Source organism: Pongo pygmaeus, chromosome 6, assembly GCF_028885625.2.
Source record: "Pongo pygmaeus isolate AG05252 chromosome 6, NHGRI_mPonPyg2-v2.0_pri, whole genome shotgun sequence".
Taxonomy (NCBI): domain Eukaryota; kingdom Metazoa; phylum Chordata; class Mammalia; order Primates; family Hominidae; genus Pongo; species Pongo pygmaeus.
Window position 1 is genome coordinate 31,414,522 of NC_072379.2, and position 16,115 is coordinate 31,430,636.

The 16,115-nt window shown below is 46.9% G+C and overlaps 1 protein-coding gene across 1 annotated transcript; it reads left to right on the forward strand.

Moving 5' to 3' along the window:
- Positions 1 to 1,485: 1,485 nt before the first annotated feature.
- Positions 1,486 to 10,499, forward strand: LOC129041002 (uncharacterized). Its single transcript, XM_063668469.1, has 4 exons — positions 1,486 to 1,578; positions 2,294 to 2,586; positions 3,342 to 3,467; positions 7,703 to 10,499. Exons 1-4 carry the CDS (start codon positions 1,486 to 1,488, stop codon positions 7,935 to 7,937), a joined length of 747 nt encoding a protein of 248 aa, XP_063524539.1. The 3' UTR covers positions 7,938 to 10,499.
- Positions 10,500 to 16,115: the final 5,616 nt, after the last annotated feature.

The following is a 16,115-nucleotide window of genomic DNA, read 5'->3' on the forward strand; positions in this document are numbered from 1 at the left end:
ATAGGCATGAGGATCAACAAACAGATAAAAGGCATAGAAAGCCCAGAACTGGGCCCGCTATTACATGACTATACCTAATTTGGGAACAGTGGTTATCCTTGTGATTATGGATGTAATTACAAATATGATTATACTCAACTTGGGAACAGTTTTTTTTTTTTTTTTTTTTTTTTGCCTATATTAAGTGTTGTCAGGTCAAGGAGGTATGTACTGGTTGAAAAAAGATCCTGACTTGTAGGAAAAGACACAGCACATGGTGATGTTTTGGAGTTAAAATTTGGAGCCATTCTCTATATTCATTGGATAGAATCATCATCCCTCCTCTGCCTTTCAGCCTATATAATCAGTAAGAATTATATGGCAGATAAAAATCTGGCATTCAAGGATGAATCAACTATTAGACAATTGATCTCATTTTCTCATGTCATCTATCTATGTCTCTTATGTCATCTGGCATATCATACGTTCTAGGTCAGTCCTGAGTTCAACTAGTCTGTCTTGTGATTTTCACCATTATTTACACTTGTTAGGTCACTATCGTGGGGTTCAGAATATTGGTGTGAGGTGGTGGCATGGGTGCTTTTTTTGGAGCAGTTGTGGGGTGGAATCCCTCCTGCATGACCTGAGGCCACAAGAAACCCCTTCCACCACAGGTGGTAGCAGTATCACATGTAATAAACCCTTGTGTGCCTTGTTACATGATAAGCACTTTATATACCTTAGACATTTTAACCTAAATCAACCCTAAAAGGCAAGGTTATTTTTTCTACTAAATTTCCAACAACTAGGTGAACTAAAAGTAGGTTGAAAGACCAATTCTTATAAAAGAACGATTGTCAAAAAAAGAAAGATAAATTCTTCTGAAGAGACGAGAGACATAGGAGCAACTCAGACAGGAAACTTTTAATGGATTTTAATACAGGGTTTACAATGTTTTGAATCTGCAATTCTGAAATCCAAAGCAGATCTGGAAATTGAATGTTTTTGGCAACAAATTGGGTGGCAAAATGTGAACTATCTGTAGCTCTGTGTGCTGATGAGCATTGTGAGTGCCCTAGAGGGGCATAAAGCTTTTTTGCCCACAAAATCCTTTCTTTCCTTGGAGCATCTCAGTGGAGTTGTGTTTTGAGAAACAGTGCCTGACATAAGTTTGGTATTGCTACGTAAGACCTCTTTATTTTTTTTCTGCATAACTTTGGATTTTCCTCTTCAGCTTACTTTGACCCACTCTTGACAGTTTAAGCATGCCAGGTGTTAACTTGATGGCTTCGCATCTTAATGATCGCGTCTATGTGCATAATTCTTTGGGGTTCGTGGAGCAGTTTCACATTCATTATCTTGTTTGGTTCTTAGTAAAACTCCTTCTTTATTTTCAGCACTGAAGAAGTGGAGTCTCAGAGGTCACACAGCTGGCATGTGGCAAAACCAGCCACGCCATGCCGCCATGCCACTTTGAGGCCCAATGACCCTCAGGGACTTAGCAAAATGCCATCTTCAAAACAACTTGTCAAGATCCTCACGGGCAGTCAGTGTGATGTTTTATATCGTGTACAACATGCAGCACAGGGCGCAGCAGGCGTGAGTGCTACTGTCTAGGGACTCTCCATACCCTCCAGCCTTCAGACACAGGAACGGGAATCTCAGCCAGCTGTCTCCTCTGTCCTAGGTTTCTCTCCAGTCTCATCTGAGGTGGAAAATTCCGAATGAAGTAGGTGATAGTCTATTGATCTGAAGGGCATAGTGGTTCATGGGATTTTGCTGAGTCTACACCAGGTGTCAAAGAGTCTGGTGTCCAAACCTTGGCAAGTGCACGTGACTGATTACCTCATTGTCAGAAAATGTGGGAGGCCGGCAGCGCTTGGGACCACCTGGCTCAGACTCTTCATTCCAGACCAGACCACTGAGGCCCTGGCAGCGGGGTCCACTTACAGGACGTCGGAAGGCAGTGGGCAGGAGCTGGGCTCCTTCCTGCCGGGCCAGCTCTTCGGAGGCGGGAGCTGGGGCTTCGGGACTTGAGAGCCTGATAGCTGCGCAGGCCGCACGCCACCCGCAGAGGGCACCCGCGGTCCGCCGCGTTCCAGGGCGCGGGCTCTGGGGCTGGCCTCTCTGGCGCGCTAGGGTTTGCTGAGATTTAACAGAGGGCCGTTACACTCACAGTGTAAGAACAGACTGACAATTTCAGGGCGCTGGCTTTTATGAAAATAGGAAACGCCACGATGCACTCTAACGTGGAGATGGGTTCGTCTGTGACAAGAGGAAGCTTGTTTGAAAGGCAGATTTCGGGAAAATATAGGGAGGCACGAGCGTTGGCCAAGCTCCTCAGAAGCACGGCCCTGAACAGTTCTGTTATCCAGGCCGCCGTTCACATTGGGATGAGACAGGTGGAAGAGAGAGCTCGCCCTTCGTGCATTGTCACACGGAGCGGCCCTCTCCCCGTGCAGCGTGGGGTCCCCTGGGCGCGGGCCAGGCTCAGGCGGGACGCGGCGGAGACAGAGCTCTTCCCTGTGTGGACCCGGGCAACTGCCGGCGGGCGAGGTCTGGATGGTGGCCAGGCCGCAGCCGCCCGGACGTTTGCGAGCGCCGAAGGTGGGCCTGGAGGCGGGGACCTGGCCCTGCGGGGCCGGTGCGTGCGGGGCCGGGCTGAACCGCCAGCTCCACGGGCAGGGAACCGGGCTCCAGCCTTCCCGGCCACGCCGGGAGTGTGTGAGCGGGGACCCTCGGCCGGCAGGGGGCGCTCTCGGCCACTCCATCCGCCCGGTCACCGCGTGATCCCGCTGCTTCAGCCCGCCGGTGCCGCGGTCCCGCCTCCTCCCTCAGCCCAGCTTTGCCTCCGCCTTCGCTCCCCGACCCCTCCCTCCTCCTCCCTCTCAGTCCCGCAGGGAAGCTGGGCTGGGCGAGAGGGTGTCTCCTGGGTCCACCGTGGAAGCCCGAGGCGCGGGTGCGGAGCCAGCCCAGGGCTGCCGGCGTGAGCTGCAGGGCTGGCCTCGGGCTCATCCTCTGCCCGGGGCGCGGGGAAGGCGAGGGTCGCTGTGCTGGGTCCGTGTGCTCAGTGGCCACGCGTCGGCCTCAGGACTGGGAACGAGGCGAGAGACACAGATGTGGGTGATTTCCCTGTGGAAACTGTACCCGAGGCCGTGGGAGTAGAGGGCACTGGGCTGCGAATGGAGACTGGATGCCCCGAGGGCCCGGGAGCGGGAGGTGGAAGGGGTCCAAGACGGCAGGGGCTCGGAGTGGGAGGCAGCGGGATTGGGAGAGCCGCGCCGGGGCCGCAGGGGTGCGCAGGGAGCTTGCTGCCCTTTGCACCTCAGGCTCCGGGAGCTGATTTGTTTCACCTTTGGCAGGTGCAGGATCTGCGCTTGCAGCCACCTTACTTCGTGGGCTGTACCTGAGGTGACAGGCAGGGTCTTCTCTGATGAAGTTACCCACACGAGTCACCACGGGATGACGGTGAGCAGGTGCCACGGAAGGTAACACTGAGCTCATGCGGTTAAAGGAGCAAGAGGGAAAGGGTGAGGGCAGACCAACGGTCATTTTCACAACTCTTCTGTGTTAGTCAGGGTTCTCTACAGGGACAGGACTGATAGGATAGACCTATCTATGAAGGGAAGTTTCTTAAGGAATATTGACTCACACGATCACAAGGTGAAGTCCCACAATAGGCTGTCTGCAAGCTAAGGAACAAGGAAGCCAGTCCGAGTCCCCAGACCTCAAAAGTAGGGAAGCCAACAATGCAGTCTTCAGTCTGTGGCTGAAGGCCCGGGAGCACCTGGCAAACTACTGGTGTAAGCCCAAGAGTCCAAAAGCTTAAGAACTTGGAGTCCAGTGTTTGAGGGCAGGAAGCATCCAGCTCGGAAGAAAGATGGAGGCGGGAAGACTCAGCCAGTCAAATTCTTCCACGTTCCTCTGCCTGCTGTTATCCTACCTGCACTGGCAGCTGATTAGATGGTGCCCACCCTATTGAGGGTGGGTCTGCCTCTCCCAGTCCACTGACTGAAATGCTAATCTCCTTTGGCAATACCCTCACAGACACACCCAGGAACAGTACTTTGTATCCTTCAATCCAATCAAGTTGACACTCAGTATTAACCATCACACTCTGCAAGGAAGCTGTTTTATGTCCATTTTATAGAAGAGACACTGAGGCTCAGAGAAGTTATTTGTCCAAGATTACAGAGCTAGTAAACCATAGAGCCAGCTTCTGGCCAAGCTTGAGCGATTCAAAAATTGAAGCCCCTTCCACTAGGTCCCACTGACATCTGGATTCCACCTGACTACTGGCTGCACAATTTCCCCTGAAGTCAGTTCCTCTGTGGTTGTGCCCAGCTGCCCCGCTTGGTAGAATTATCCAGTAGACACTTTTCAGTCCTTGTCTTCCACACCATCCCTCTGGTGTTTGACCCAGACCGTGCACTCCTCGCAATGTTCCTCTCCTCTGACTCCTGCAAAGCTGCCTGTTTGCTTTTCTGCCTGTTTCTCCTCAACATGTTTCACTGGCTTCCTCCTCACAGTCCACCCGTGGTTGCTAGTGCTCTCAAGGTTATATTCTTAGATATCTTCTCCTTTAACTTCACATGAAGAAGCACAAACCACAATGGCATCGTGGGCATGGAGGGAATAGTAACCTAAATAGCCAATGAATGTCAGATCCAGGAGCTGCTGGAAGATGACACAGATGCGTGGCCCAAGTGAGGGGGTGGTGGGGAGAGAGGGTAGGAGCATTTGTGAGCAATGAACCAAGCCATGTCCAGACGTGGGCTTAGGCAGAAAGATGGGGAATGTGGGGGTCCCAGGAAGCTAGCCCTTAGGAAATTGTTTTGGGTGGATGGGGGAATTTGACATGCGGAAGCTTAAAACTTACATTTCTAAAGTCATGCCATTAGGTTAGGGACTATTTTGAGTAGACACTTCAGGAAGCCTGAGGCGTCAGGGCAGCCATCAGGAGCTTGCTTTCCTTGGAGCTCTTTGAGAAAGAGCCCAGAGGGTTTGAAGTCCAACAGTCAGGATTCATAGACACTGGGGATAAGATTCGTGGATCACAGTGGGACAATAAAAATTGCTTTTCCCCTGGGGCATGAGGGAGAATCTCTAGGAATTTGCAGAGAGCACTTACAGAATGACACATGGTGACACTCACATGCCATCAGCCCAGCTCCAGAAGGACTTAAACTTTTTCACAGAAAGAACAGCAAATTGGAAAGAGCAAAGCTCCCTTTCAGAGGCAGCTGGAAGCCTCTCCTCCCAGTCTGCACATCCCTGGGGCTCTTCCTGTCCCTGCTGCTCTGCACTGCTGTTCCAGAGGCAAACATGGCCCAGGAACCACATTCAACCCACCATCTCCTCTGGCCAGGTTTTAATAGAGGGTGTTTCAGCTTAATTTTTAGTCAAGAGCAGGCCCTGGGACCCTGAGATCACTGAATGTATTTGGCATTCAGTTATGAAACAAGCCCCTTTAGACAGACCTCGGACTTCTTAGTGGCATCCCAGGCCCTCTATGCCCTTAACTTAGGCTTGTGATGAGGCATCCTTGTGTCTGCTGGTCTTCCTAAAGAGTACCAGCCCCTGGAGGCAAACCTCACTGACTAATCCAGGTAGTCTTTCCAATGTGCGGGAGGCCCCTACTAGGCTGCGGTTCTCAGCTGACTGGAGCTGATGCCTCAGAGGAGATGTGCTGACCCACTGAGCCCTAGATCTTTCTAGACGTGTTTTTACTCAACCCTACCTTCTCCAGCTGTCTTTGCTCTTGATTTCTGATTTGTGGATTTGTGCTCCTAACTCTCTATTTTTTCATATTGTTGTTTCTGTCTAGAATGCTCTCCCCATCACCCGACAATTCCTCACGTCGAGGCTACCTTTTCAGACCTCAGGCCACTGTGACACCAGACAGCGGCACAAACTCATGCTTCCCTCAGTTTCCACAGAAAACCATGGAATCAAGGAAAGACAAACATGGGCAATGGCACAGTAGGGTGAAGCAAAGACAAACACACCCCAATCTCCAGGAAAACTTTCACTGATGTCAGGTGAATGGTAATCAATTGCCAAGTGTACCTCAGCCTCCTGAGTAGCTGGAACTACAGGCACAAACTACCTTTAGAGACGGGGGTCTCATTATGTGTCCCAGGCTGGTCTCAAACTGGTGGCCTCAGGCCATCTTCCTGCATATCTGGGATTACAGGCATAAGCCACTGCACCTGGCCCTTCCTTCTTAACCAGTGCAGGAGGGCCATGAGGAAGGTGGAGAACATGGGGACACATTCCCAACCAGCAAGAATGCAGCCCATGTGGGCTGGAGACATTCTTCATGTCCTGTTTTCATACATCGTGACTAGCCCAGAGAGATCTCTCCACTCAGGGATGAATGAACACATCTTTCTTTCACCTACCAATCACCAGTCACCCGCTGCAATATACCATGCAATCTCTGGTGTGTTTTAAGCACAATGATTTACCCCACCCTGACATGGGTCTCCCCAAATCTTTACCCAAACAGGTCCACTCCAAACCACGTTAACAAGCCACTAGGCCTTTATCAGGGATTTTGTAGGTGTTCAGTGTAGAGGGTTTATGCTGCAAACCCTATGGTATAACTTCACTTAAAAACCCTCCAAATATATCTTTTCCCCTGGATACTCTCCTGGAGTCAGCAGCCTCATTTTCCTCCTAAGAATCTCTGTGTCTGGGCCTCTCTGGCTGGGCTGCTGCAGCCCCTGACTTCCCTGCACAGTTCCTCTTAGTCTCTCCCATTTGCATCTTCATCCTCATTCATTGCTGGCTTAACATAGGTTGTCCTTGGGATTTGACCCTGTGCTGGAGGCTACTGGCACTCTCCCATGCCTGCCCTCCCTTCTCTCTACAATAATGCATTTGGAATTTTTAGTTGGGTGAACAACCACCCAGAGTAGACTCTACTTCCCAGTGAGGTGTGGCCGTGTGAATCACTCCCATGGGACACGAGTGACATGTGGACACCAGCTCCGAGAAGGGCACTGAAGAGCAGCGACACACTCCTTCCCAGCCCTTGCCTCCTTTCTCTGGGAATACTGTGGTTAGAATCAGGACAGCGCCCTGGAGGCTGTTTGCTGAAGCTCTATGCCTGAGCCTCAAAGAAAAAATAGAACATGGGCCCCTGATGCATGATTCAACCTTTTATTTCAACTTAAAAAAAGTGTTTCCAAGTTTTCTCTGTTGTATTTTTTTCTACATGCATTATTTTTTTACCACCCGTAAAAAAATAATTTGAGGCCTATTTTAAATCTTACTTTATCGACTTCCATGATTTTCTCCTATCACAGAAAAAATAAAATAATTGATAATTAGATTCTGAAAATATTTTACAGTTTTTGATAATAGGAGGTTGGAATGCTGGCAGCAGAGGTCCCATATGGGCCCCTGATTTTCTCTCTCCAGGTCTTCAAGTCTTTAACTGAGCCTTGCGTCTACTGGCCCTGCTCTCCTGCAAACTATTTGACCCTAGGATTTCCCTTCACCACAACATGTGAGGAGCAAAGGAGACAAAGTGAGGGGAGTCAAAGGGTGGTGCTGGTAGAGAGAGAAGAGTCAGTTCCTCCTGTATTCCTGCTGTTTGAGGAGCCAATAAAATGTTTTTGTTTAGGGGGAAGGTAGTTACTGGGCCTTCTACTCATTTGTGATTAAACCTGGACAAAAACCTGAAGTGCTGCCTCTGCTTCTCATCCTTGTACAGGGCTCAGAGCCCAGGTCCAGGCTCTTTGACCGCAGGAGTGGGAGCTGGGGTCGAGGAGACAGACTGCACTGTATGCCGACCTCCACATTATGAGGCCTGCTCCACTGGAAATCGTCTGGAGGGAGCTGTAGTCACGGCTCTCAGATGGCCAGGCATGCCTCCTGCCTTTGCAATCTGCACAGTCCTCTCTCGGAGGAACGTGGAGAGATCGCTTTGCCGGAGCCTCCTCACTTAACCTGAAACTCGGGTCATGGTCTGAAGAAGGCAGTTCTGCGTCACTCTTAATGATGAAACCAGAGGAAAGAGGCTCTTACTGCTCTAGTTTTCTAAATTTCAAAGATGCAAAGTCTCAGCAAACTCAAAATATAATTGAGCTTCCCCAGGAAAAAATCTGCGTAGTTCTGGTTCTCTGGCTCTTCTTGATCTTTCTACCCAAGGAGGTCCTATTCACAGAACCATATATATCTCTTGCTAATCTCTCAAGTTAAATGATAAATATTATTTAATTACAAACCATTGTGCTAGCTGCCCAGGGTAAAGAGTCTGTTGTCTGCAGAAGCTCATGACCTAGAGAGAGACAGTCACATGAGTGAATATAAGGGCAGGAGCTACCACAGATACACTAGTAGAGTTCAGCAGGCGTGTGGCTAGTTTGGTTGGGAGGAGGAGGATGCTTGCGTCTGTGGAAGCTTTATAGAGAAGGACCGGGTTGTGAGCCAAGTCCTATGGGATGGATGGCAATAAAGACATCCCAGGCAGCAGAAACAGCTTCTGGAAATAGTGAGCCAAGCAGATATTGGGATATGAGGTGCATGAAGGGTGATGATGGTGGTGGATGTCATCACACAAAACTAGAAATCAGACGGGGCTTCGAACATCACAGTGTATGCAAAGGATAATTCTGTATAATTTCAGGAAACAAAAGTGACATGTAGGCATCTGTGTGTCAGATGAAAGAGGAAAATGCAAAGACCATTTAGGAATGTTGCTGGTGAGTGCAAAGGAGACTACAAGGGAAGGACGTGCAGAAGACCTTCTGCACTCAGCCGGCGGGTGCAGCGATGGTGATGGTGTGGACCAGCAGAGAACCTGCCCTGCTGTGCCAACCCCACTCCACTAAAAAGGGCAGCCAGTATTTTCCTCCCACACTCTTTGATTGCTTTTGATATAATGACAATTTGTAATATTTTTATAGAGTAGAAATATTCAGTCCTTTCTTTACTAAGATTGACCAAAATTTTGTTTCTTTTTGTTTCTTTGTTTGTTTGTTTTGAGACAGAGTCTTGCTCTGTCATCCAGGCTGGAGTGCAGTGGCTCAATCTCGGCTCACTGCAACCTCCGCCTCCCGGGTTCAAGTGATTCTCCTGCCTCAGCCTCCTGAGTAGCTGGGACTACAGGCACCCGCCACCAGGCCCAGCTAATTTTTGTATTTTTAGTAGAGATGGGATTTCACTATGTTGGCCAGGCTGGTCTTGAACTCCTGACCTCGTGATCCACCCGCCTCGGCCTCCTAAAGTGCTGGGATTACAGGCATGAGCCACCGTGCCCGGCCCCAAATTTTGTTTCTTATTGATGGTGTAGAAAAGGAATGGTTTCATTTTTGCAAATTTTACAAAAATATTCATCATGTGAATTTAAGGCCAAGGGCTTGGAAGCCACCCATGCCAGTGAGGGCCTTGAGACCTCTGCTTTCACTCCTCTGTATCTTTCTTGAAAACTACTTCAAGGCTGTAACCTGGCAAAAACAAATAGCGAATTTTAAAAAGCTGTGCGATCCAGGAAATAGTGGGTCCAAACCAAGAGAACTCTGAAGAGAAGTTCCTGGAAGACAGTAATGTACCAGTCCTAGGAAGCAGTGAGTTTTCCTCAATGTGGGAAAAGCAGAGCTCTTTCCCCAAACACACAACACAGATATTTGAAGATACCAGAAGGCTCCCATACAGAAGCTCAACTACAAATGGCCAGTCTATACTTAGGACTCATAAAAAGGTCACGCCATGAAAAGAAACTACATTTTTCAGCACAGAACTGCTAAGATGGAGAGGAAACCTGACCCCAGCTGGCTGCCTGCTATCTCTGACAGCTAGGAATCCTAAATTATGAATCAGAGCAGAAAAGGGATTAGTGCAGTGATCTGGTAAATATTTTATTTCCCATTTTGACTTTGATTAATAAATAAACATCAGTGATTATATTTTATAAAGAAATAAATTAGATTTTGGAAAACTTATGTCTGCCCCCATGAGCTTGACAGTTTTCCAATACCTAATGACTTCTCTGATGAGATAAGCAGTGGCATGAACAGATGTGATTTGCGGTATCGTATAATGAAATGTGACAACATTTGAAAAAATTCATAACTCAAGGATCCAGTATTTTCCAAATGACCAGTGCATTTTGCTACAAAATGCTGCTTGAGTAAAAGATCTATTCAAGCTGCAATGGATATGAGTGTGACAGAATAAGAAGCCTTAATTGACATGGTTTCACGTTCGACATCGCAAGGAATCTTTGATAAACTACTATTTTTGCATTTTGGTGTAATGTCAAAAAGAATATCCACAATTACCCCAAAAAGATGAACACTCTTCCCTTTTCCAGATTTTCTGCAAATATTTCAATCATGATAGCATATCACAACAGATTAAAGATATTTGTGAAAACATAAATGTGCCACTCCCCTTACTAAATTTTCATTTGAAAATCATTATTTTTTAAAATAATTTTTTTCATTTATGTTAACATGTAGTTTATTATTGTTATTTTAAATGAATTAATAAATACTTGAAAAGTATCTTACCTTTAATTTCTACTTCAGCGAGTACTGATAGATTTAAACCACATAACCAAAGTTCTTTGGAGTCTTTAGTAATTTTTTGAATACATTTTATTTAGCACAATCTCTACCATTTAAAAATTAAGTGTTTATTCCCACCATCCTCACTTCTATTACTGTTTTACTTACAAATACTCCTAGAAACCTCTGGAAATTCCTTGTATGCCTCCTCCTGTAGACATATTGCACTGACATAGCATTGAAACCCCCATGTAGGGTCATGTGGGGAGAAGGCTCATTGTCCCTCCCGCGCCTCAGGCAATTGCAGAGGCTGTCATTTTGCAGACACACAGGGGCGTGTGGAGCTATTCTTGACATGGAGCTTCAATAACAAAGCTCGGCAAAGCGCAAAATGCAAAATAATCATGTAAAACATTAAGTGGCACATTATCAAACCACAGCTTGCAAATAATGCTGTTATTGTAATTCTCAGGTTCTCAGAGAACCGTAAGTTCAACAGAGGAAAATGGCTCATGAGACAAAAATGTCCATGTGTTGCCTACTCTGGTAAGATCAAGTATTGAAGCCAAGCAACAGGGTTGGTCCAGTTTGTATTTGTGCTGACAGGTGGGGAACATCAACTCCAGGAGTGCTGGAGTTTTCTCATGGTTGGTTTCTGTGCCATTAGCATGCCCTTGCAAGTGATCACAACTAGAATTGTTGTTACTGCTCTTCATGGGGTCACCAACATGAGTTGTTGAATTGTGATAATGGGCCCTGTCAACTGAGTTTAGTTCAGGCGGGCACATAGCTGTCTGGTCTAAAACTGAGATTTTTTTTCTTTTTGTGGTTTTGAAAACGTTCATTAAAATCAGGGCTGGGTGTGGTGGCTCACATCTGTAATTCCAACACTTTAGGAGGCCGAGGCGGGCAGATCACCTGGGGTCAGGAGTTTGAGATCAATCTGGCCAACATGGTGAAACCCTGTCTCTACTAAAAATACAAAAATTAGCCAGGCATGGTGATGCGTGCCTGTAATCTCAGTTACTTGGGAGGCTGAGGCAGGAGAATCTCTTGAACCTGGGAGGCAAAGATTGCAATGAGCCAAGACTGTGCCACTGCACTTCAGCCTGGACAACAGAGAGAGACTCCATCTCAAAAAAAAAAAAAAAAAAAAAAAAGATTCATTAGAATCCAGACTTGCAAAGCATGTCAACTTACGGCAAAACATATGACATCCATCTCAAAACCCTGCGTTTTCATTCAGTAACTTTGCAAAGCACTGCAGTAGTTGACGTTGTAGGGTTAGAACTTTGTTCGCGTGATACTGCTCAGCTCCTTTGGGTGCGGCCCATCTGGGTTCTGACTCATAGCAGGGCTCTGAACTCCTTCCTCTTGGCATTTGGCTGATAGGCATTAGATATTCTTCTTATTAGGAAAATTCTAGAAGTGACTGCAAAATAACTCCTGTAAACTACAAACTGAATGCTGATCACAGGCTGAGCCCTCTCTGATGAATTGCAGTCACAGTGATGAAGGTCTGCTGAATCACCAAGGCAGTGAGGTATGGAATCCGGACACCAGGATACACATTCCACGCTCAGCTTGACTGCAGTCTGGAATACTGCCTGGGTTAGAAGCAGCACATAGTTGGACTTGAATCGCAAATAGCCCACATAGCCTGCGTAGACTTTGGTCACGTAGTGCAGGAGAGGTCAAGAGCCTGCGCTGATGACTGAGGAGACTTCCAGAGCCCACTCTCCAGGAGACTCCAGTTGATTTTCACATAGCCCACTGCACAGGCAGCCACAGCCCTACCAAATGCTTCAGTAGCTTCTGTGCCCCATTATAGGTATAAGAATATTGGGGTGGTGCTTTGCAACCTCATAGGACTTGAACGTAGTTCAAAGCTAGGTTAAAACCTGTGGTGGAAAAAGCCCACCGTGGAGATTAGTAACAAAGGCCTCTGAGGAGTAATACTACTTCAAATCTTGGAACCACGGAACACGAGCTTTCAGAGTCACTGTTTGTGGCACTATGCTCTGTGGGCCGTCATCCAGGTTTCTCGAAGTGGTGGGCTTTTCCCAAGTGGGTTTCTCCCCTTCACAGCCTAATGCTTCACTCTCATGAGGTTCCTTTAACCCTGCACACAGGCTTGGGGACTTCTTTATTTCTTTGCTGGGTTTTGCATGGAAAAACATGCTTTTCTTGGGCATTGATAGAAAAAGTGAGAAAATGAAGGCTGTGGAGGCAGAGACTATGGCTATGCAATGAGGTAAAAGTGTGACCCATTCTCCAGGGATGCCAAGCATCAGCCTTCATGGGGGCCGCTGGGTTGGCTGTTAGCGTGACACTCCTACAGTGGCCTCTCACTTCCTGACAGTGTCTCAGGGCTGACCATGCTGCATGGGTTGATACAGTAGGCCACCTGGGAGGTGGTGAGTATCCTGGAGGAGAACTTGACAGCCAGTGTAGTCTTCATCCCTTAGCCCAACAAGAGCAGCAGCTGGGGAATGATGAAGCAGAGCCCTTATGAGAGGGTGATGGGCTTGTGGTGACTCGAGAAGACAGACACTGGGAGCAGAGTGTGTCCAAATGGGAAGGACTTCATCTGTGATCTCTGCTTTCAGGTTTTCACTTGGTCCAGATAAATATGGGATAAGGAATGATTCTGGGGGTCTCGTCATGGAGAACAATCTGAGTAAGCAGAGGAGCATAGTGAGATACATTGAGGAATTGCTTGGCAAAGTCCTGAAACCATCCACAGCTGTTTCTTCCATGCCGTGAGTTTCTTTCTTTCTGGAATCAGGCCTTCAGATTCAATTTCTGCTCATTCCGGCTACTGGCTGCTACAAATCCCAGATACAGTGCCCTTTTCTCTTGCTGGAATCTCTCATACTCCTCATACTTTAATAATTTTAAGACATGAACAGGGATCTTGCGATCAAAAAGTTTAAGAATTGCTGCATTGGACAAGTATGCTTGGAGGAAAACATTTATTTTCTTCTTGACAGATTCTTCAAAAACATTAATTTGTTAATAAATTGGGAGTCTCCTAGGGTGAGAATTGTTAAATCAAACTAAATTTGGCCTGAGGCTGCCTCTGTACCTTGAGTCTCTAGTGAACTGCAGGTTTTCCAAAATTTTAGTGTTCATTAAAAACCTTGAATTTTCTCATTGGCAACTAGAGTTATTTTCTTTAAAGCAACAGGCCATGTTTGTTCATTTCTGAGCGCATGTCTGCCTAATATCCAAGTGTAAATAACATATTTGTCTGTCATTCATTCTTTAAGTGAATTTGGTGTTCCATGAAAAAGCTGGCTAGCTTCGCTTGTAAATCAAATTTAGCGGCTGGGAGCAGTGGTTCACGCCTGTAATCCCAGCACTTTGGGAGGCCAAGGTGGGTGGATCACGAGGTCAAGATATCGAGACCATCCTGGCCAACATGGTGAAACCCTGTCTCTACTTAAAATACAACAATTAGCTGGGCGTGGTGGCACATGCCTGTAGTCCCAGCTACTCGGGAGGCTGATAAAAGAGAATTGCTTGAACCTGGGAGGTGGAGGTTGTACTGAGCCAAGATTGCGCCACTGCACTCCAGCCTGGTGACAGAGTGAGACTCCGTCTCAAAAAAAAAAAAAAAAAAAAAAAAAAAAAAAATTTTAGCACAAGTGCTTTTCCTCAGGATGACCGTCATGGCTCAGCATTCGGCAGAAGTACATTATGCATGCGTTTCTCCAAAGATGATATGCAAATGGCCAAGGAGTATATGAAAAGATGCTCAGCATCACTGACCACCAGGGAAATGCAAATCAAAACCACAAGGAGCTATCACCTCACACCTGTTAGGATGTCTAGTATTAAAAAAACAGAAACAACAAAGGTAAGTGCTGCAAGGATACAGCACAAGAGAACTTCTTTACTTTGTTGGTGGAAATACATTTGGTACAGCCATTGTGGAAACATCATGGAGGTTCCCCAAATATTAAAAATAGAACTGCCATGTGATCCAGCAATCCCACTACTATACACCCAAAGGAAATGGAATCAGTGTGTCCAGAGACACCTGCACTCCCACGGTCACTGCAGCACTACTTACAACAGCAAAGATATAGCATCAACCTATGTCCACCAATGGAAGAGTGGAAAAGTAAAATGTGGTGCACATACATGAGACAATGTGACTTATCCTTCAAGAGAAGAAAATCCTGTCGTTTGTGACAACACAGATGAGCCTGTAGCACATTATATTAAGTGAAATAAGCCAGGCACAGAAAGACAAATTCTGTATGATCTTACAGGCAGTCTGAAGTGTTCACACTCATAGAAGCAGAGAGCAGAATGGTGGTTACTGGGGCTGGGCAAGGTTGAGATAGTCAAAGGCACACAGTTTCTGCTGTGCTGGCTGAATAAATTCTGGAGATCTAATTTACAGCAAGTTGTCTGTGTCTAATAGCTCTGTACTGAGTGCTGAAAATTCACTAAGACTGTAGATCTTACATTAAGTGTTCTTGTCACAAAGAAATCCCCAACAAAACAGTAATAATAGCAAAGGGGCGGGAGGAACTTGGGGAGGGGATGGATGTGTTTATGGCCTTGGTGGAGGTGATGGTTTCTAGGCTGCATGCGTGTCCCCAGACTCATTGCGATGTACACATGAAATATGCACAGCTTTGTACAAGTCCATCAGCCCTCCATACAATGGTTTAAAATAAGGCAATGAAATTCATAATTTTTGGCGCTTTGTCAAGAACATTTTTCAGTGGACTGACCTTCTTTACTATTGTTGTTGCTATCTGATTGTTGACTACGGTGCATGCGTGGTGAAGAGTGCAGTGCCCACCAGAATAACGGGCACCGAGGCCCTGACTTCTGCGGAGGCCCTGGCGGCCATGCCCATCAGGGTGAGGGTCAGCATGCGACCTTTCCATCCTTTATTCTGTAATTACTAGTTGGCATTCAACTTGAAGGAAGTGCTTTCGCTTTCATTTATTTGTCACTGTGGACTCATAAATCCTGTTTACCTGCGGGTTTATAATCTTTTGCCGTCATCATTTATTTGCCTCTTCAGATTGTTATGAATTTGGCCAGAAAGTCCTGTGGAGCTCGCCCTTGTCTGCTGCTTTCCGTCCCATGTTTCTGCCACAGGCTGCCTCTGGGCCTCCTGTGCCTGTCACCAGCTGGCTCCTACCCGGGCATCAGGCTCTGAAGCCACACGGCTATATGGTAGCTGGGCCCGCCGCAAGCCCTCCCTGTACCCAGCCTGGAAAAGCTGAGCTATGACGGAAGAGGTCCTGCTCCCTCACTTGGCATTTTCTCTACCTTCAGTTTCATTTGGTCTCTGACTGGAATGGGATGAGTTTGTAACACAGTGCAATATTTTCATTTCAGGACATTCAACAATATTTATAATATTATACAATTTTGGCCCACGTACTACTGAAAAGTTGTTTCAAAAGTTGTTTCCACAGACTCAACAGAAATGGAGATGCATGTCTAGAAGATACTCCCTGGCAGGACCCTCAGGGTCACTCCTAAAGTCTCCTTGGCACTGACATTGGACAGGGCATTGATAATATATTGACTGCTATAGCTCCTAAGCCAGAAGGGCAGTCTCTGTCTTCGTGGAGTCCAAGT